The 21,990-nt window shown below is 46.0% G+C and overlaps 2 protein-coding genes across 2 annotated transcripts; both read left to right on the top strand.

Annotated features, from left to right (window-relative positions):
- Positions 1 to 7,799: 7,799 nt before the first annotated feature.
- LOC134732560 (proline-rich protein 20E-like) lies at positions 7,800 to 9,954 on the top strand. Its single transcript, XM_063618494.1, has 2 exons — positions 7,800 to 7,851; positions 9,341 to 9,954. Exons 1-2 carry the CDS (start codon positions 7,800 to 7,802, stop codon positions 9,952 to 9,954), a joined length of 666 nt encoding a protein of 221 aa, XP_063474564.1.
- Positions 9,955 to 18,817: 8,863 nt separating this feature from the next.
- Positions 18,818 to 20,972, top strand: LOC129463468 (proline-rich protein 20E-like). Its single transcript, XM_055244023.2, has 2 exons — positions 18,818 to 18,869; positions 20,359 to 20,972. Exons 1-2 carry the CDS (start codon positions 18,818 to 18,820, stop codon positions 20,970 to 20,972), a joined length of 666 nt encoding a protein of 221 aa, XP_055099998.1.
- Positions 20,973 to 21,990: the final 1,018 nt, after the last annotated feature.

The following is a 21,990-nucleotide window of genomic DNA, read 5'->3' as shown; positions in this document are numbered from 1 at the left end:
GAATTAGCGTGACATTAGACTCTGACTGACAGCGTGGATGACTATGGAAAGCAACGGTGAAATATCCTCAGAACTTCGAGAGGGAAATCACTCTCAATCTAGTGTTCTGCGAGCAATCAAAGAAATTGTTGGGGAGAGAAGGAGGCAGACAGTGTCAGCTCAAAGGCAAGGCCACATGAAAGGAGGAATGGCATGCAAAACATGCAGAAGAAGGCAGACTCCTACTCAGTCTGGACCTGAAGCCTGAGCTTCCCCTGAACTTAGAGTACACAACTTATAATGTGCAAGCTGCTAAGCCCCCTTTCTGTGCGAGGCCATTGGAATGGAACGGAACTGTTTTCTCCAGTGAAAGTACAAGTCATGTCTTTCATCCAGGAAAAAGCCAAGCCAGACAACCTGGAACGAGTGGGATGCAACAAGTGTCAGTAAGCAAGGAAATTAGGAAACTGTATTCTTAAGTCTAGAGAAGTATGATTCTGGAAGAAAGATGGATGGCCTAGAATTAAAATTCCAGAAGACTTTGACATAGACATGTGGGGCATGGGAAAATTCAGAAGGAGCTAGAAGTTACTAAAGTTCTTGTCTAGTGCCTGGAGATGATAGAGTCGCTGAATAGAAGAGCAATGAAACTCCAGACTCTGACACATTTTTCAGTCGCAATGTAGGTACCCATTGGGAGCCACTCGATGAATTGGAATAGAATGTAAAATTTCAAACAGATTGAGGGAAAAGGGGATCAAAGGACATTTGATGAATCAAACAAAAGGTGTGGGGGGGTTAACTGAAACAAGGAGAGTGCACGACACTCTGAAAATGCTAAAGAAGGAATCAGTAATTTGATGGCAGCGTCCTTGGCTTCCTCCTGGCTTTAATGGGAATATTTTAAATGTTTCGCCATTAACCAAGATGTGTGCTATAGGTTTCTCATACATGTTTAAGTTGAGGTAGTACCCATCTTTTCAGAGTTTCATAAAAGTTGTAATACGAATTTTTGTATTTTGTATTTTATTAAGTAGGCTTTCATTAGCTGATTTCCACTCATTTGTAAATGTCCAAACTAGGCACAGGCGACTTCGTATTGAAACATGGCGTGGATCACAATGAGCACTGTGCAGGGGGAGCTGCTTCTTGGCTTGCCCTTGGGGTCTGGCATCCATAAGCCAGAAATCACCCTCTCTATCATCCTACACACATGTGCCACTATCTTCTTGCTCTATACCTCTCAGAAAGATGCACAGCTTTTACATTGTGCAGGTGATGGTCTGCTGATAGGCTACTTCCAGGATATTTCTACCACCAGAATGCTTCCTTAAACATTTGTACTTGGAGTAAGACACGGTCTCATTCAGTCACCCACCTGGAGTGCAGTGGTGCAATCACTGCTCACGGCAGCCTGCACATCCTGAGCTCAGGTGATCCTCCCATATCAGCCCGCTAAGTAGCTGGGACTACAGGCAGGCACCAAGACCTCTTGGTAATTTCTCTTGGTTTGTTTATTCATTCATTTATTTATTTATTTATTTTGAAACAGAGTCTCACTCTTTCACCCAGGCTGGAGTGCAGTGGCTTCAGCTCACTGAAACCTCTGCTCCCCGGGTTGAAGGGATTCTCATGCCTCACCCTCCCAAGAAGATGGGACCACAGTCCTGTGCCACCACACCTGGCTAATTTTGTGTTTTTAGTAGAGACGAACAATGCCCAACCCGTTCAAAGCCATTTAGGTTGTAAATTTTTCCTTTCATTCCCTTTTCATACCATGCGGCCTCAGCCAAACCTCTTCTTTCAAAATAGTTGTCCCACCAGAAATTCCGTAGAATTGGTGTTATTTCTTCAATGAATGTTTAGGAGAACGAACCAGTAAAATCATGCCTGTGGCAGCGTTCTCTTTTGGAAGTTTGCATAATATTATACTACTTCATGTAGAGTGTAAGGACTACCATGACATGCTTTCAGTCCTCTCTCTGTGGGGCTTTGCTTGTTATAGATGTTACTTTTCATATGTTCTAAAACCCACTATATATTACCTACTATTTTTGCTTTAGACAATCATCTTACACACTAATGTTGGGTGGACTGAACGCATGAATATGTGAAAACTACTGAAAATAATGCTCAGCAAATGGCAGTGTCCAATAGATGTTCGCTGTTGTTAGCTGATACAAGTTTCTGATCTATTCTCATCCAATAATACAACTATTCCTTGGCCAATGCCATAGCATTTTGACAGCTGGGAAAGGCTCGACTCACTGTTATTCTTTTTTGTGGCGTTTTTCCCCTAAAGCTTAATTCTCCCCATAAAATTTAAAACATGTCATCCACCTTCAAGGGAGAAATAAACGAGCAGCATTCCTTTTAACAAATCATGCTGGACCAAATCGGATACCCATAATTAAAAATACAAATCTCAAACTTTACTTCAACATCTACACAAAAATTAACAAAAATGCTTTGTTAATCTATGGGTAAAAGCAAAAACTGTAAAACTTCTAGAAGAAAATATGGCAAAAGTCCTCATCACTTTGGAGTAGGCAAAGATTCCTTCGATGGCACATAAAAAAACATGAATTGTACAAGAAAGCATTGATGCATTTCATGCAATGGGCACTGTGATTTGCCACCAGATCCTTCTTCAGAAATAAAGGATTTGTGATCTCAGTTATGAGAACTGCCACTGGACAGCCCTCAGCCCTTGGAGATGGACTCTAAGGGAGTGCCTTGGCTGAAGACCCTCCCCCGTCCTTACCCACAGACACACCCATCCACCAGGAAGCTTCCATCCAGGGATGGTTCAGTGTGGATATTAAAGCCTGGCCCTGTCGCCACAAGTCAGAACAGCTCTAGTAGCACACTTTACCATAAGAACACCCCATGGGGTCCGCTGAGGCACAGCATTGAGACTGTGCGGTCCTGTTTTCTTCCCTCCCACATCCCTAAAAGGCACACCTTATACATCTTCTGCACTCTAATGTCCATCTCACTGTTGGTTTCCTGGGAATTCCAGCTTGAGACACTGGGCCTTATTACAAGTAACATCTGTTCTTTGAAACACACTGTTAACAAAATGAAAAGTCAAGCGGTAGACTAGGAAAATATATTCACAATACGTATCTTAATCAAAGACATGTATCTATAATGCACAGCGAACTCTTACAACTCAATAATAGATAGTCAACCTAATAAGGGCCGGACGCAGTGGCTCACGTCTGTAATCTCAGCACTTTGGGAAGCCGAGGTGGGTGGATCGCCTGAGGTCAGGAGTTTGAGACCAGCCTGGCCAACATGGCAAAATCCCGTCTTTAATAAAAATACAAAAACTTGCCAGGCATGGTGGTGGGCCCCTGCATTCCCAGCTACTCAGAAGCCTGAGGCAGGAGGATCCTTTTAACCCTGGAGGCGGAGGTTGCAGTAAGCCAAGATTGCTCCATTGCAGTGACCCAAGATCATGCTACTGCCCTCCAGCCCGGGTGATAAGAGCAAAACATTGTCTCAAAATGAAAAAAAGAAAAAAAAAAAAAAAAAAAACTCAACCCAACAGAAAAGATGAAAATTTTGAACAGAAACTTCACGAAAGAATCTATGGGTGTGGCCAGTGAGCACACGAAACCCCAATAAGGATGAGAATATACAGATAAGCGTGGAGCATCCTGTGGTGCCAGGGAGAAAGGAGCAGTCCACAACCAAATGAAAACAGAAGTCACGGTGATGGGAGGTTGACAAAAAGACACAGAAGGGAACTACAGTAGCTCCTGGTGGCCAAAGCTGGTAACTTTGAGTACCAAAGTAATTAACTATATAATTAATAATTAAATATTTAAGTAAAATATTTAACAAAATAAGTAGCTCAATTATTAAATAATTCAGCCCCTGCAGTATTGGGTTGTAAACCAAAGCGTACAATATATGTCCGTAAGTCCATACTGATATAAATAAACGATCAAATAAATAAACACATGGGGAAGAATAGGCAAATCCTCCACTCCACGCAGGAGAACTCCAAATAACTTAGGTAGCTATTCCCTGGCAAAGAGGTAAACTATCACCTTCCTTTTTTAAAGTATAGGCTATAGGTAGTGACTTCCAAAAAGTACAGTAGAGAAAGAGGTGGGAAAATCACTTTATGGAGGACAAACCTAATCAACACTGCCCCGGCCAGGTGACCAGGACTAATAGGAGCAGTGATAAGCCATGTTGATGGTGTGTACTCTAGACAGGATGGGATGGGAATGACACTTCCCCTCTGCAATCTTCCCTACAAAAACATGTAATTCCAGTCAGATCATCAGGAATACATCAGACAAATGTCAGGAGAGGACATCCTACAGTATATCTGACCCGTATTCAAAGTGTCAAGGTCATCAAAAACAAGGCAAGTGTGAGAAACTGTCACAGCCAAGAGAAGCCATGACTAATTGTAATGTGGTACCCTGGATGGGGTCTTGGGACAGAAAAGGTATGTTAGGTCGAAACCAAGGAAATCGGGACCAAACATAGACTTTAGTTAATAATGATGTATTAGAGTGATTAACGTACCAACAATTATTATTGCCATAATAATTAGGACAAATGTACCCCACTGTAAGATTCTAGGAACAGGGTAAATTTAGGGCAGAGGAGAACTTTGTGTGTTTCCTCCAACTTTTCTGTGAGTCTGAAGCTATTCTAAAATGAAAACACTTATTTTAAAATATCTATTAAGCGCATCATTAGTCATCAAGGAAAGGCAAGTTAGAACCTCAATGAGACCCCACTCCATAGACACTAGAGTGGCTTAGAGAAAAAGGATCAACAACACCAAGAGTTGGCAGGGAGAGTGGAACACCTAAAACCCCAATACGCTTCAGGAAGGAATGTAAAATCCCACAATCAACTTGGAAAGCAAATTGATAATGTGAAAAACTCTAAAAATAACTCTTGATATTTCACCCAGAAATTTCACTTGTAGATATCTACCCAACTAAAATGGAAGTATATGTGTATCCAAAGGCTTGTACACTAGTGTTCTTAGCCTTTTGATTCCTAATAGCCCCAAACTGGAAACAACCCAATCAACCTGTCTGTCGGCTGGTAGTGACGGGATAAACAAAGGGTCGATTATTTGTGGAATGGGACACCGCTCATCAATGAAAATGAATGAAAGACACCTGCATTCTGCAACATAGATGGACCGCAACAACATTATGTCAATCAAGAGAGACCAGGCAGAGAAAAGGGGATCCTGTATGCTTCCATTTATGTGAAATTCTGGAACAGGAAAAATAATCTGTAGAGATGAAAAGCGGATCAGTGGTTGCCTTGGGAAGAGGATGGGGGAAGGGGGCTTACGGCAAAGGACACAAGGGAACAGTCCCCGTGATGAAATTATTCTTCTTTTAATTGTGGAGGTGGTTACCCATGTCTACATGTTTATCAAAACTCACCAAATGGTGTGCTGCAAATGGATGCGTTTTACCATGTATAAATTGTACCTTAATAAAGTTGACTTTTTAAGAAACAAAAGAAACAACAGAAACAAAAAATACTGAGAATCTAACTGGAATTGTATTATTTATACTCCCCCCCCTCCGACTTTTTTTTTGTGACAAGGTGTCACTCTGTGTCCCGGTCTGGAATGCAGCCACGCAATCTCGGTTCACTGCAGTCTTCATCTCCGAGACTCAAGCAAGCCTCCCACCTCAGCTTTCCTAGTGAATGGGACCCAAAGGCAGGCACCACAACACACGGGTAATTTTTTTTTTTTTTTTTTTTGGAGAGATGATTTTGCCACGTAGCCCGGGCTCATCTCAAACTCCTGTGCTGAAGTGATCCTCTCACCTCCATCTCCCAAAGTTTTGGGATTACAGACATGAGCCACCATGCCTGGCCAGAATTTTTTAAACAACACTATGGGAGCTGGGCGTGACGGCTTATGCCTGTAATCCCAGTGATTTAGGAGGCCAAGGCAGGAGGATTGCTTGAGGCCAGGAGTTTGAGATTAGCCAGAGCAACATAGCAAAACCTAAACTCCACACAAAATAAAAGCGAAAAAGACAATAATTAGTCAGGCACGGTGGCTTGCACCTGTGGTCCCAGCTACTTGGGAGGATTGAACAGGGAGGAACGCTTGAGTTCAAAAGTTCTAGACAAGCCTAAGCACATAGCGAAAACTCATCTCTACAAAAAATACAAAAATTATCCTGATGTGGTGGCGCGAATCTCTAGTCCAGCTACTCCGGAGGCCCACACAGGAGAATCACTTGAACCAATTCTCCTATCTCAGCCTCCCAAGTAGCCGCAGTGAGCCGAGATCGCGCCACTGCACTCCAGCCTGGGCTACAGGACGAGAACCCGTCTCTCTAAAAAACAAGTATGCAAAGCAACCAACTAACCCACTGTGGGTTCCCCTCCAGTGTCCTGGTGTGTTTCCTGCTATCTTCCTCTACCCGTGTGTGCACCCACAGCAATAAACGCCAGTGGTGTGTGTCTCACAGGCATCTGCAGCCCCATCGCCACCGCTCTGAGCTCGACTCTTTTCACAAAAGGCCGTTTGACATCTTCCCTCGGCCGCCCAAAGGCGACTTCAACCCGATGTGCGCAAGCCAAGCTCCGCATCTTCCCATTCAGAGCAGGTTCTTGGTCCACCTCTGTCTGAATGAACGGGCGGGCTACCAAGGCTGCAGTCTCTTCTCCAAGGCCTTTCCACACTGGGTCTCGCTTTCTCTTGTAAATTTCTCTCCCACCAGGGAAATTTCTCCTCCTCTGCCACCCCCAGTCCTAGTGTATAGGACCGTGCGCCCGACCCCGAGGGCTGCAATAGCCTTCTTGCCTCTCCTGAGTTATTCTGTGGACCCTGGGTTGGCTCTCCTTCACAGCCCTGCTTGTCGTTTTTGAAATGGTAACCCACTGCAGGACACCCTTATCACGGTTTTCTGCTGCCTCGGAACAAGACCAGCTCCTGCGCGGCCCCTGCCTCCACCTCGCACCACTTCTGGACCCGGCCCTGGCCTCCTCTCCATTCCCAGAATGTGCTGGTCTCCCTTCCAGTCCGGGCCTCAGCACACTTTCTTCACTCCCCTGCCTCTCCCAGCGCGGTTCCGCGTGACTAATTTCAAAGTTTGTATTCGAGATTTCACCCCAAATATGCCCCCTTTGGATGCTTGCCTTGAACATGCTCAGATCTAATCTAGTCACATCTTCCTATTTGCCACTTTCAGGGCACCACACCTCCGTTTCGCTGACACTTTAAGGTGATTATGCATATTTTTCCTCAATGATTAGATTAATCAGTCAACCACTGATGTCTAGAAACGGCGGCATCTAAGCGGGGCCCCATTTGACAGGCAGGGAACTGGCCCAGTGCACCTTCCAAGCCCAGCCGGGCCCGCCCCAGCCAGCCCCCCTCTGACCACGCCTGTCCCTTACTTGATTGCCTTGCTGCCATATAAGAGGGCCCCTGCTCGGCTTCCAGCATTCGGCTTTCTGCAGGGCTCCCCGCCAGAACCTGCTGCGCGCTCCCTCCTGCCTTGCCTGCCTGGCTGGGGAGGACGAGCTCAGAGCTACAGCGGTGAACCTGTGGACACCTCGGGCTCCTCGGGCCTCTCTTCGTCGAAGAGTCTCCTAATTTTCAGATCTCCGGAGCCAGCTGTAGGAAGATCAGGTGTGTGTCTGGGTGGTCCCTGAGGGGTGGATAGAGCTTGGAAGGGTGCAGCTGGGGACACAATCCTCATTCTCCTAGAAAGGCCACGGCCACCCCCCTGCCTTGTCAGGCTGTGGTTTCACTCTACTGATGTGTTTTTCTCCCCACCCGCTCCCGCAGATTGCTCATGGAGGAACCAAGGCGTTCGAAGCGACCTCGCTCCATGGCCACTAATCAAGGTACGTCAAACGCCTGCCACTCTCTTTTTCATTTTTTCTGGATGTTTACTTTACCTTCGGTATTGACTTACAGAACTTCAAGAGGCAAATGTGGCGTGTTATGAAATGCAGCACCTCCTGCTCCTTCTCAATCTCCCACACCTTTGGGCTTTGGGAACACCACCTCCATGTGTGTAGCCAACTTTTTAGCATTCCCTCTCATTCTTTAAATAACATGCATACACTCCTGCTATTTCTTTTCCCATTTAGGGTTTAGTTACGGTCTTCCCTCTAGAGCAGAGGAATATTTAGCTGTAGTTTAAACATTGCCAGCCCCACCACCAATCACCCAAGCGCCAGGCCACACACTCCCCAGGACACACACCCTCTGTCCCTCCCCCAATGCCCAGGAGCGGGGAGAATATTAGGAGGATTACTTTCCTCTTCCTGCATAACTTGAATTTTCCAGGACTTAATACTTACCTTGGGTGATTATGGGCTTACTTATCACTACTTCGTTCCCCAATTCCTCCCCGATTGTTGAGATTCAAACTCAATCAAGCATTCTCTGTTTCACCTTCTCATAGCCTGCTTCAACCTGGGCTGCTTGCTGTAAGTCAGTTCCCAGCTTCCACATCATCTGGGAAATTCCTTTCCCTCTTTTGAGTTGTATCCCGTTTCCCAAATCTGGTGGTTTTTTTTGTTTTGTTTTGTTTTTTTCTTTTTAGTTTTTATTTTTCTTGTTTTACTGTTTCTCTGTAGTGGAGCGAGTCCTTTTACTACATCTTGATCTATAATAAACCAGTACTTCCACCTTGTTCTTTTCTAGAGGAATTGGAATTTTACGGCTATTGCCACGTTGCTCTCCAAAACATTTCCCTTCATACACCGAGTGTCCTAAATCTTTTAATCTTGTCTAGTTCGATAGATGCAGAACAATAAAGCGTCCATTGAAAGGAAATTATTTAAGATCTTGCTTGTCTGAAACATCTTTATTCAACCCTCCCTGATTCTTAAGTGAAACTTTGGTTGGATACGAAATTTTAGGTGGGAAATCCATTTCCTTTGAAATTTTGAAGACATTTTCTGTTAGGTTCTAGAATTAACTGCTGCTTTTGAGAGGTCTGATTTTTGAGACATGTGGAATCCTAACCCTTTCCATGTCACCTTTCCTTTATTTCTCTTTCTCCCGCTCTCTAAAATCTTTTAGAATGTACTCTTCGTCGTCAGCACTCTGAAATTTTACGGTCATCTGTCTCAGTGACAATATACCTCTAGTTTTCTTATATTTTATCCCTCTTTCCGTCATTTCAGATTTTTGCTTTCTTTTCTGGGAAATCTTCTCCACTTCATTCTCAAATTTCCGTGGACAGTTTTGTTTCTTCTCTCATAATTGTAACTTCAAAAATCCCTATTTACTCTGAGTATTTATTTTTAAAAGTATCCTCTAACTGATTGATGGGTACAATTCCTTCTATCTCTCTCTGCTCACACTCTGCTTCTCTTTTAGCCTCAGGTGGGCCTCCTCCGGAGCCAGGCTGCTCTGTTGTGGACCCTGAAGACTCCGTGGAAGCAGACGAGCCCGCACAGCCAGCCCAACCCGCAAAACCCACCGCTTACGTGACACCCTTCAGATGGCAGCCCCCAGCTGGCACAGAGCCAGCTCGTCCTGCAGAGAGAGGCCGGCGCCGGGGAGGAAGCCGGCGGCCAGGGCGAGGCCGTGGCAGAGGGGGCGGGCCCCGCAGGGACGCTGGCCAGAGACAGGGCGCAGAACGCTTGCCGGGACCGGACTTGCACATCCAACTGGACCACCATGGAGAGCCAGGCCACCAGTGGGAACTGGAAATCTGGGAGACCGCAGCCTCCTCTCTTTCTGAAACAGCTCCTGTGCCTGGAACTGTGCAGGAAGGCCCTGGCCCCGACGTGGCCCAGCCTGAGCTGGGGCTTCAGGAGCCACCCCCTGCCTCTGGGCCTCAGGCTGTCGCCGAGCAGCCCATCTTGACCGTCTATCCCTGCATCGGGTTTAGGCCTCTGGGTGGCTCAGCTGCTTTACAGGTCATTCAAACCCCCCACGGCACCTATGTGCAAGGGGTCCCAGTGTTCGTCGCCGACATTGCATACTGACCTCTATCTGTCACCCACGTTGTTCCCAGCCTCCCTTTCCTCCACCTGGACTTTCCCCCCCAGCCCCAAACTCCAGCCCCATTTCTGCTACACTCCTCCCCTCCCATCCCAACTGGAGCCCTCACCTTACCTTGTCGGAATGGAACCTCCCAGCAGTCCTCCCAGGATCCTGACAGTAGTCCATCGGCTTCCGATGCCCCTCTTGTCTCTGCTTTGTACCTTCTGTCAAAGTCACACATGCACGGAGTTCCTCAGTGGTTGTTAAAATAATCCAGAAGATTCCCTCATTTTATTCTGCTTCTATTAAAACCCAATTGGAGATACTTGGAATGAAAAACAAGGCTGTTGGAGTCCAAACTTATGTTGATGGTTTGAATCACACCATAGATAGCACTGAGGAACAAATCAGTATAAACTAGGTGCTTAGGCAAGAGAGAGACCGACAGTGCCACACAACAGTCATCCTGGGGACTGGAGGTCATCTAAAATGGAACTCTCCTTGGAGAGCCAGAACTTGTGTACGACATCACGATACAAGGAAACTATGGCTAATGGTTTCTCCCAACGGAAGAAACAGATGAATCCTGAGCAGGATACGAGAATAACGCCCAATGACAGAATGAAGTATGGTGAAGAGAACATCCCAAAAGCTGCCTGAGAGCTCAAACCTACAAGGAGAGCAGAATTAGCGTGACATTACACTCTGACTGACAGCGTGGATGACTATGGAAAGCAACGGTGAAATATCCTCAGAACTTCGAGAGGGAAATCACTCTCAATCTAGTGTTCTGCGAGCAATCAAAGAAATTGTTGGGGAGAGAAGGAGGCAGACAGTGTCAGCTCAAAGGCAAGGCCACATGAAAGGAGGAATGGCATGGAAAACATGCAGAAGAAGGCAGAATCCTACTCAGACTGGACCTGAAGCCTGAGCTTCCCCTGAACTTAGAGTACACAACTTATAATGTGCAAGCTGCTAAGCCCCCTTTCTGTACGAGGCCATCGGAATGGAACGGAACTGTTTTGTACAGTGAAAGTACAAGTCATGGTTATCGGCCAGGAAAAAGCCAAGCCAGACAACCTGGAACGAGTGGGAGGCAACAAGTGTCAGTAAGCAAGCAAATCAGGAAACTGTGTTCTTAAGTCTAGAGAAGTATCATTCTGGAAGAAAGATGGATGGCCTAGAATTAAAATTCCAGAAGACTTTGACATAGACATGTGGGGCATGGGAAAATTCAGAAGGAGCTAGAAGGTACTAAAGTTCTTGTCTAGTGCCCGGAGATGTTAGAGTGGCTGAATAGAAGAGCAATGAAACTCCAGACTCTGACACATTTTTCAGTCGCAATGTAGGAGCCCACTGGGAGCCACTGGATGAATTGGAATAGAATGTAAAATTTCAAACAGATTGAGGGAAAAGGGGATCCAAGGACATTTGATGAATGAAACAAAAGGTGTGGGGGCGGTTAACTGAAACAAGGAGAGTGCACGACACTCTGAAAATGCTAAAGAAGGAATCAGTAATTTGATGGCAGCGTCCTGGGCTTCCTCCTGGCTTTAATGGGAATATTTTAAATGTTTCGCCATTAACCAAGATGTGTGCTGTAGGTTTCTCGTACATGTTTAAGTTGAGGTAGTTCCCACCTTTTCAGAGTTTGATAAAAGGTGTATCATGAATTTTTGTATTTTGTATTGTATTAAGTAGGCTTTTATTAGCTGATTTTCACTCATTTGTAAACGTCCAAGTCAAATAAAGATAACGTTTTACATCAAAGATTTTTTTGTGCATTCAATCCTTTTAAATAAACCTTCTGTTAAGACTTATTTTCTACTACAGTTCTTTCACTAAAATTTCACAAATTATGAATATAAAACGCGTTTACTTAAACCAGGAGGAAAGGTAGAAAACTAATGTCTACGGTCTCTGGTCTCCATTCGTATTGTATCATTCCCCACGATCACACAAGTCTGTACAAACAAACATATACACTAAGAGCATCGTTGGTGGCTGGATTTCAGGAACACCTGGCATGCCATGTGCCAGGGGTCATGCTGAAGCGACTACAGGGTCCAGGCAGATAACGCGCCTGTGGTCAGGACCAGCGCCTCTGCGGAGCCCGCGCCTCTCCAAACTAGGCACAGGCGACTTCGTATTGAAACATGGCGTGGATCACAATGAGCACTGTGCAGGGGGAGCTGCTTCTTGGCTTGCCCTTGGGGTCTGGCATCCATAAGCCGGAAATCACCCTCTCTATCATCCTACACACATGTGCCACTATCTTCTTGCTCTATACCTCTCAGAAAGATGCACAGCTTTTACATTGTGCGGGTGATGGTCTGCTGATAGGCTACTTCCAGGATATTTCTACCACCAAAATGCTTCCTTAAACATTTGTACTTGGAGTAAGACACGGTCTCATTCAGTCACCCACCTGGAGTGCAGTGGTGCAATCACTGCTCACGGCAGCCTGCACATCCTGAGCTCAGGTGATCCTCCCATATCAGCCCGCTAAGTAGCTGGGACTACAGGCAGGCACCAAGACCTCTTGGTAATTTCTCTTGGTTTATTTTTTCATTCATTTATTTATTTATTTTGAAACAGAGTCGCACTCTTTCACCCGGGCTGGAGTGCAGTGGCTTCAGCTCACTGAAACCTCTGCTCCCCGGGTTGAAGGGATTCTCATGCCCCAGCCTCCCAAGTAGCTGGGACCACAGTCCTGTGCCACCACGCCTGGCTAATTTTGTATTTTTAGTAGAGACTAACAATGCCCAACCCGTTCAAAGCCATTTAGGTTGTACATTTTTCCTTTCATTCGCTTTTCATGCCATGCGGCCTCAGCCAAACCTCTTCTTTCAAAATAGTTGTCCCACCAGAATTTCCGTAGAATTGGTGTTATTTCTTCGATGAATGTTTAGGAGAACGAACCAGTAAAACCATGCCTGTGGCAGCGTTCTCTTTTGGAAGTTTGCGTAACATTATACTACTTCATGTAGAGTGTAAGGACTACCATGACATGCTTTCAGTCCTCTCTCCGTGGGGCTTTGCTTGTTATAGATGTTACTCTTCATATGTTCTAAAACCCACCGTATATTACCTACTATTTTTGCTTTAGACAGTCATCTTACACACTAATGTTGGGAGGACTGAACGCATGAATATGTGAAAACTACTGAAAATAATGCTCAGCACACGGCAGTGTCCAATAGATGTTAGCTGTTGTCAGCTGATGCAGGTTTCTGATCTATTCTCATCCAATAACACAACGATTCCTTGGCCAATGCCGTAGCATTTTGACAGCTGGGAAAGGCTCAACTCACTGTTCTTCTTTTTTATGGCTTTTTTCCCCTAAAGCTTCATTCTCCCCATAAAATTTAAAACATGTCATCCACTTTCAAGGGAGAAATAAACGAGCAGCATTCCTTTTAAGGTATCAGGTTGGACCAAATCGGATACCCATAATTAAAAATACAAATCTCAAACTTTACTTCAACATCTACACAAAAATTAACAAAAATGCTTTGTTAACCTATGGGTAAAAGCAAAAACTGTAAAACTTCTAGAAGAAAATATGGCAAAAGTCCTCATCACTTTGGAGTAGGCAAAGATTCCTTCGATGGCACATAAAAAACATGAATTGTACAAGAAAGCATTGATGCATTTCATGCAATGGGCACTGTGATTTGCCACCAGATCCTTCTTCAGAAATAAAGGATTTGTGATCTCAGTTATGAGAACTGCCACTGGACAGCCCTCAGCCCTTGGAGATGGACTCTAAGGGAGTGCCTTGGCTGAAGACCCTCCCCCGTCCTTACCCACAGACACACCCATCCACCAGGAAGCTTCCATCCAGGGATGGTTCAGTGTGGATATTAAAGCCTGGCCCTGTCGCCACAAGTCAGAACAGCTCTAGTAGCACACTTTACCATAAGAACACCCCATGGGGTCCGCTGAGGCACAGCATTGAGACTGTGCGGTCCTGTTTTCTTCCCTCCCACATCCCTAAAAGGCACACCTTATACATCTTCTGCACTCTAATGTCCATCTCACTGTTGGTTTCCTGGGAATTCCAGCTTGAGACACTGGGCCTTATTACAAGTAACATCTGTTCTTTGAAACACACTGTTAACAAAATGAAAAGTCAAGCGGTAGACTAGGAAAATATATTCACAATACGTATCTTAATCAAAGACATGTATCTATAATGCACAGCGAACTCTTACAACTCAATAATAGATAGTCAACCTAATAAGGGCCGGACGCAGTGGCTCACGTCTGTAATCTCAGCACTTTGGGAAGCCGAGGTGGGTGGATCGCCTGAGGTCAGGAGTTTGAGACCAGCCTGGCCAACATGGCAAAATCCCGTCTTTAATAAAAATACAAAAACTTGCCAGGCATGGTGGTGGGCCCCTGCATTCCCAGCTACTCAGAAGCCTGAGGCAGGAGGATCCTTTTAACCCTGGAGGCGGAGGTTGCAGTAAGCCAAGATTGCTCCATTGCAGTGACCCAAGATCATGCTACTGCCCTCCAGCCCGGGTGATAAGAGCAAAACATTGTCTCAAAATGAAAAAAAGAAAAAAAAAAAAAAAAAAAACTCAACCCAACAGAAAAGATGAAAATTTTGAACAGAAACTTCACGAAAGAATCTATGGGTGTGGCCAGTGAGCACACGAAACCCCAATAAGGATGAGAATATACAGATAAGCGTGGAGCATCCTGTGGTGCCAGGGAGAAAGGAGCAGTCCACAACCAAATGAAAACAGAAGTCACGGTGATGGGAGGTTGACAAAAAGACACAGAAGGGAACTACAGTAGCTCCTGGTGGCCAAAGCTGGTAACTTTGAGTACCAAAGTAATTAACTATATAATTAATAATTAAATATTTAAGTAAAATATTTAACAAAATAAGTAGCTCAATTATTAAATAATTCAGCCCCTGCAGTATTGGGTTGTAAACCAAAGCGTACAATATATGTCCGTAAGTCCATACTGATATAAATAAACGATCAAATAAATAAACACATGGGGAAGAATAGGCAAATCCTCCACTCCACGCAGGAGAACTCCAAATAACTTAGGTAGCTATTCCCTGGCAAAGAGGTAAACTATCACCTTCCTTTTTTAAAGTATAGGCTATAGGTAGTGACTTCCAAAAAGTACAGTAGAGAAAGAGGTGGGAAAATCACTTTATGGAGGACAAACCTAATCAACACTGCCCCGGCCAGGTGACCAGGACTAATAGGAGCAGTGATAAGCCATGTTGATGGTGTGTACTCTAGACAGGATGGGATGGGAATGACACTTCCCCTCTGCAATCTTCCCTACAAAAACATGTAATTCCAGTCAGATCATCAGGAATACATCAGACAAATGTCAGGAGAGGACATCCTACAGTATATCTGACCCGTATTCAAAGTGTCAAGGTCATCAAAAACAAGGCAAGTGTGAGAAACTGTCACAGCCAAGAGAAGCCATGACTAATTGTAATGTGGTACCCTGGATGGGGTCTTGGGACAGAAAAGGTATGTTAGGTCGAAACCAAGGAAATCGGGACCAAACATAGACTTTAGTTAATAATGATGTATTAGAGTGATTAACGTACCAACAATTATTATTGCCATAATAATTAGGACAAATGTACCCCACTGTAAGATTCTAGGAACAGGGTAAATTTAGGGCAGAGGAGAACTTTGTGTGTTTCCTCCAACTTTTCTGTGAGTCTGAAGCTATTCTAAAATGAAAACACTTATTTTAAAATATCTATTAAGCGCATCATTAGTCATCAAGGAAAGGCAAGTTAGAACCTCAATGAGACCCCACTCCATAGACACTAGAGTGGCTTAGAGAAAAAGGATCAACAACACCAAGAGTTGGCAGGGAGAGTGGAACACCTAAAACCCCAATACGCTTCAGGAAGGAATGTAAAATCCCACAATCAACTTGGAAAGCAAATTGATAATGTGAAAAACTCTAAAAATAACTCTTGATATTTCACCCAGAAATTTCACTTGTAGATATCTACCCAACTAAAATGGAAGTATATGTGTATCCAAAGGCTTGTACACTAGTGTTCTTAGCCTTTTGATTCCTAATAGCCCCAAACTGGAAACAACCCAATCAACCTGTCTGTCGGCTGGTAGTGACGGGATAAACAAAGGGTCGATTATTTGTGGAATGGGACACCGCTCATCAATGAAAATGAATGAAAGACACCTGCATTCTGCAACATAGATGGACCGCAACAACATTATGTCAATCAAGAGAGACCAGGCAGAGAAAAGGGGATCCTGTATGCTTCCATTTATGTGAAATTCTGGAACAGGAAAAATAATCTGTAGAGATGAAAAGCGGATCAGTGGTTGCCTTGGGAAGAGGATGGGGGAAGGGGGCTTACGGCAAAGGACACAAGGGAACAGTCCCCGTGATGAAATTATTCTTCTTTTAATTGTGGAGGTGGTTACCCATGTCTACATGTTTATCAAAACTCACCAAATGGTGTGCTGCAAATGGATGCGTTTTACCATGTATAAATTGTACCTTAATAAAGTTGACTTTTTAAGAAACAAAAGAAACAACAGAAACAAAAAATACTGAGAATCTAACTGGAATTGTATTATTTATACTCCCCCCCCTCCGACTTTTTTTTTGTGACAAGGTGTCACTCTGTGTCCCGGTCTGGAATGCAGCCACGCAATCTCGGTTCACTGCAGTCTTCATCTCCGAGACTCAAGCAAGCCTCCCACCTCAGCTTTCCTAGTGAATGGGACCCAAAGGCAGGCACCACAACACACGGGTAATTTTTTTTTTTTTTTTTTTTGGAGAGATGATTTTGCCACGTAGCCCGGGCTCATCTCAAACTCCTGTGCTGAAGTGATCCTCTCACCTCCATCTCCCAAAGTTTTGGGATTACAGACATGAGCCACCATGCCTGGCCAGAATTTTTTAAACAACACTATGGGAGCTGGGCGTGACGGCTTATGCCTGTAATCCCAGTGATTTAGGAGGCCAAGGCAGGAGGATTGCTTGAGGCCAGGAGTTTGAGATTAGCCAGAGCAACATAGCAAAACCTAAACTCCACACAAAATAAAAGCGAAAAAGACAATAATTAGTCAGGCACGGTGGCTTGCACCTGTGGTCCCAGCTACTTGGGAGGATTGAACAGGGAGGAACGCTTGAGTTCAAAAGTTCTAGACAAGCCTAAGCACATAGCGAAAACTCATCTCTACAAAAAATACAAAAATTATCCTGATGTGGTGGCGCGAATCTCTAGTCCAGCTACTCCGGAGGCCCACACAGGAGAATCACTTGAACCAATTCTCCTATCTCAGCCTCCCAAGTAGCCGCAGTGAGCCGAGATCGCGCCACTGCACTCCAGCCTGGGCTACAGGACGAGAACCCGTCTCTCTAAAAAACAAGTATGCAAAGCAACCAACTAACCCACTGTGGGTTCCCCTCCAGTGTCCTGGTGTGTTTCCTGCTATCTTCCTCTACCCGTGTGTGCACCCACAGCAATAAACGCCAGTGGTGTGTGTCTCACAGGCATCTGCAGCCCCATCGCCACCGCTCTGAGCTCGACTCTTTTCACAAAAGGCCGTTTGACATCTTCCCTCGGCCGCCCAAAGGCGACTTCAACCCGATGTGCGCAAGCCAAGCTCCGCATCTTCCCATTCAGAGCAGGTTCTTGGTCCACCTCTGTCTGAATGAACGGGCGGGCTACCAAGGCTGCAGTCTCTTCTCCAAGGCCTTTCCACACTGGGTCTCGCTTTCTCTTGTAAATTTCTCTCCCACCAGGGAAATTTCTCCTCCTCTGCCACCCCCAGTCCTAGTGTATAGGACCGTGCGCCCGACCCCGAGGGCTGCAATAGCCTTCTTGCCTCTCCTGAGTTATTCTGTGGACCCTGGGTTGGCTCTCCTTCACAGCCCTGCTTGTCGTTTTTGAAATGGTAACCCACTGCAGGACACCCTTATCACGGTTTTCTGCTGCCTCGGAACAAGACCAGCTCCTGCGCGGCCCCTGCCTCCACCTCGCACCACTTCTGGACCCGGCCCTGGCCTCCTCTCCATTCCCAGAATGTGCTGGTCTCCCTTCCAGTCCGGGCCTCAGCACACTTTCTTCACTCCCCTGCCTCTCCCAGCGCGGTTCCGCGTGACTAATTTCAAAGTTTGTATTCGAGATTTCACCCCAAATATGCCCCCTTTGGATGCTTGCCTTGAACATGCTCAGATCTAATCTAGTCACATCTTCCTATTTGCCACTTTCAGGGCACCACACCTCCGTTTCGCTGACACTTTAAGGTGATTATGCATATTTTTCCTCAATGATTAGATTAATCAGTCAACCATTGATGTCTAGAAACGGCGGCATCTAAGCGGGGCCCCATTTGACAGGCAGGGAACTGGCCCAGTGCACCTTCCAAGCCCAGCCGGGCCCGCCCCAGCCAGCCCCCCTCTGACCACGCCTGTCCCTTACTTGATTGCCTTGCTGCCATATAAGAGGGCCCCTGCTCGGCTTCCAGCATTCGGCTTTCTGCAGGGCTCCCCGCCAGAACCTGCTGCGCGCTCCCTCCTGCCTTGCCTGCCTGGCTGGGGAGGACGAGCTCAGAGCTACAGCGGTGAACCTGTGGACACCTCGGGCTCCTCGGGCCTCTCTTCGTCGAAGAGTCTCCTAATTTTCAGATCTCCGGAGCCAGCTGTAGGAAGATCAGGTGTGTGTCTGGGTGGTCCCTGAGGGGTGGATAGAGCTTGGAAGGGTGCAGCTGGGGACACAATCCTCATTCTCCTAGAAAGGCCACGGCCACCCCCCTGCCTTGTCAGGCTGTGGTTTCACTCTACTGATGTGTTTTTCTCCCCACCCGCTCCCGCAGATTGCTCATGGAGGAACCAAGGCGTTCGAAGCGACCTCGCTCCATGGCCACTAATCAAGGTACGTCAAACGCCTGCCACTCTCTTTTTCATTTTTTCTGGATGTTTACTTTACCTTCGGTATTGACTTACAGAACTTCAAGAGGCAAATGTGGCGTGTTATGAAATGCAGCACCTCCTGCTCCTTCTCAATCTCCCACACCTTTGGGCTTTGGGAACACCACCTCCATGTGTGTAGCCAACTTTTTAGCATTCCCTCTCATTCTTTAAATAACATGCATACACTCCTGCTATTTCTTTTCCCATTTAGGGTTTAGTTACGGTCTTCCCTCTAGAGCAGAGGAATATTTAGCTGTAGTTTAAACATTGCCAGCCCCACCACCAATCACCCAAGCGCCAGGCCACACACTCCCCAGGACACACACCCTCTGTCCCTCCCCCAATGCCCAGGAGCGGGGAGAATATTAGGAGGATTACTTTCCTCTTCCTGCATAACTTGAATTTTCCAGGACTTAATACTTACCTTGGGTGATTATGGGCTTACTTATCACTACTTCGTTCCCCAATTCCTCCCCGATTGTTGAGATTCAAACTCAATCAAGCATTCTCTGTTTCACCTTCTCATAGCCTGCTTCAACCTGGGCTGCTTGCTGTAAGTCAGTTCCCAGCTTCCACATCATCTGGGAAATTCCTTTCCCTCTTTTGAGTTGTATCCCGTTTCCCAAATCTGGTGGTTTTTTTTGTTTTGTTTTGTTTTTTTCTTTTTAGTTTTTATTTTTCTTGTTTTACTGTTTCTCTGTAGTGGAGCGAGTCCTTTTACTACATCTTGATCTATAATAAACCAGTACTTCCACCTTGTTCTTTTCTAGAGGAATTGGAATTTTACGGCTATTGCCACGTTGCTCTCCAAAACATTTCCCTTCATACACCGAGTGTCCTAAATCTTTTAATCTTGTCTAGTTCGATAGATGCAGAACAATAAAGCGTCCATTGAAAGGAAATTATTTAAGATCTTGCTTGTCTGAAACATCTTTATTCAACCCTCCCTGATTCTTAAGTGAAACTTTGGTTGGATACGAAATTTTAGGTGGGAAATCCATTTCCTTTGAAATTTTGAAGACATTTTCTGTTAGGTTCTAGAATTAACTGCTGCTTTTGAGAGGTCTGATTTCTGAGACATGTGGAATCCTAACCCTTTATATGTCACCTTTGCTTTATTTCTCTTTCTCCCGCTCTCTAAAATCTTTTAGAATGTACTCTTCTTCGTCAGCACTCTGAAATTTTACGGTCATCTGTCTCAGTGACAATATACCTCTAGTTTTCTTATATTTTATCCCTCTTTCCGTCATTTCAGATTTTTGCTTTCTTTTCTGGGAAATCTTCTCCACTTCATTCTCAAATTTCCGTGGACAGTTTTGTTTCTTCTCTCATAATTGTAACTTCAAAAATCCCTATTTACTCTGAGTATTTATTTTTAAAAGTATCCTCTAACTGATTGATGGGTACAATTCCTTCTATCTCTCTCTGCTCACACTCTGCTTCTCTTTTAGCCTCAGGTGGGCCTCCTCCGGAGCCAGGCTGCTCTGGTGTGGACCCTGAAGACTCCGTGGAAGCAGACGAGCCCGCACAGCCAGCCCAACCCGCAAAACCCACCGCTTACGTGACACCCTTCAGATGGCAGCCCCCAGCTGGCACAGAGCCAGCTCGTCCTGCAGAGAGAGGCCGGCGCCGGGGAGGAAGCCGGCGGCCAGGGCGAGGCCGTGGCAGAGGGGGCGGGCCCCGCAGGGACGCTGGCCAGAGACAGGGCGCAGAACGCTTGCCGGGACCGGACTTGCACATCCAACTGGACCACCATGGAGAGCCAGGCCACCAGTGGGAACTGGAAATCTGGGAGACCGCAGCCTCCTCTCTTTCTGAAACAGCTCCTGTGCCTGGAACTGTGCAGGAAGGCCCTGGCCCCGACGTGGCCCAGCCTGAGCTGGGGCTTCAGGAGCCGCCCCCTGCCTCTGGGCCTCAGGCTGTCGCCGAGCAGCCCATCTTGACCGTCTATCCCTGCATCGGGTTTAGGCCTCTGGGTGGCTCAGCTGCTTTACAGGTCATTCAAACCCCCCACGGCACCTATGTGCAAGGGGTCCCAGTGTTCGTCGCCGACATTGCATACTGACCTCTCTCTGTCACCCACGTTGTTCCCAGCCTCCCTTTCCTCCACCTGGACTTTCCCCCCCAGCCCCAAACTCCAGCCCCATTTCTGCTACACTCCTCCCCTCCCATCCCAACTGGAGCCCTCACCTTACCTTGTCGGAATGGAACCTCCCAGCAGTCCTCCCAGGATCCTGACAGTAGTCCATCGGCTTCCGATGCCCCTCTTGTCTCTGCTTTGTACCTTCTGTCAAAGTCACACATGCACGGAGTTCCTCAGTGGTTGTTAAAATAATCCAGAAGATTCCCTCATTTTATTCTGCTTCTATTAAAACCCAATTGGAGATACTTGGAATGAAAAACAAGGTTGTTGGAGTCCAAACTTATGTTGATGGTTTCAATCACACAGTAGATAGGACAGAGGAACAAATCAGTATAAACTAGGTGCTTAGGCAAGAGAGAGACCGACAGTGCCACACAACAGTCATCCTGGGGACTGGAGGTCATCTAAAATGGAACTCTCCTTGGAGAGCCAGAACTTGTGTATGACATCACGATACAAGGAAACTATGGCTAATGGTTTCTCCCAACGGAAGAAACAGATGAATCCCGAGCAGGATACGAGAATAACGCCCAATGACAGAATGAAGTATGGTGAAGAGAACATCCCAAAAGCTGCCTGAGAGCTCAAACCTACAAGGAGAGCAGAATTAGCGTGACATTACACTCTGACTGACAGCGTGGATGACTATGGAAAGCAACGGTGAAATATCCTCAGAACTTCGAGAGGGAAATCACTCTCAATCTAGTGTTCTGCGAGCAATCAAAGAAATTGTTGGGGAGAGAAGGAGGCAGACAGTGTCAGCTCAAAGGCAAGGCCACATGAAAGGAGGAATGGCATGGAAAACATGCAGAAGAAGGCAGAATCCTACTCAGACTGGACCTGAAGCCTGAGCTTCCCCTGAACTTAGAGTACACAACTTATAATGTGCAAGCTGCTAAGCCCCCTTTCTGTACGAGGCCATCGGAATGGAACGGAACTG

Source organism: Symphalangus syndactylus, chromosome 15, assembly GCF_028878055.3.
Source record: "Symphalangus syndactylus isolate Jambi chromosome 15, NHGRI_mSymSyn1-v2.1_pri, whole genome shotgun sequence".
In the NCBI taxonomy this organism is placed as follows: domain Eukaryota; kingdom Metazoa; phylum Chordata; class Mammalia; order Primates; family Hylobatidae; genus Symphalangus; species Symphalangus syndactylus.
Note: the sequence above shows the minus strand (reverse complement) of the source record. Positions and strands in the feature narration are given on the sequence as shown.

Excerpts from the sequence above, each read along its gene's own strand:
- LOC134732560 (XM_063618494.1), top strand. The coding sequence starts at position 7,800 with ATGGAGGAACCAAGGCGTTCGAAGCGACCTCGCTCCATGGCCACTAAT. Across the intron at positions 7,852-9,340 it reads CTCCATGGCCACTAATCAAG|CCTCAGGTGGGCCTCCTCCG; the intron begins GTACGTCAAACG and ends CTTCTCTTTTAG.
- LOC129463468 (XM_055244023.2), top strand. The coding sequence starts at position 18,818 with ATGGAGGAACCAAGGCGTTCGAAGCGACCTCGCTCCATGGCCACTAAT. Across the intron at positions 18,870-20,358 it reads CTCCATGGCCACTAATCAAG|CCTCAGGTGGGCCTCCTCCG; the intron begins GTACGTCAAACG and ends CTTCTCTTTTAG.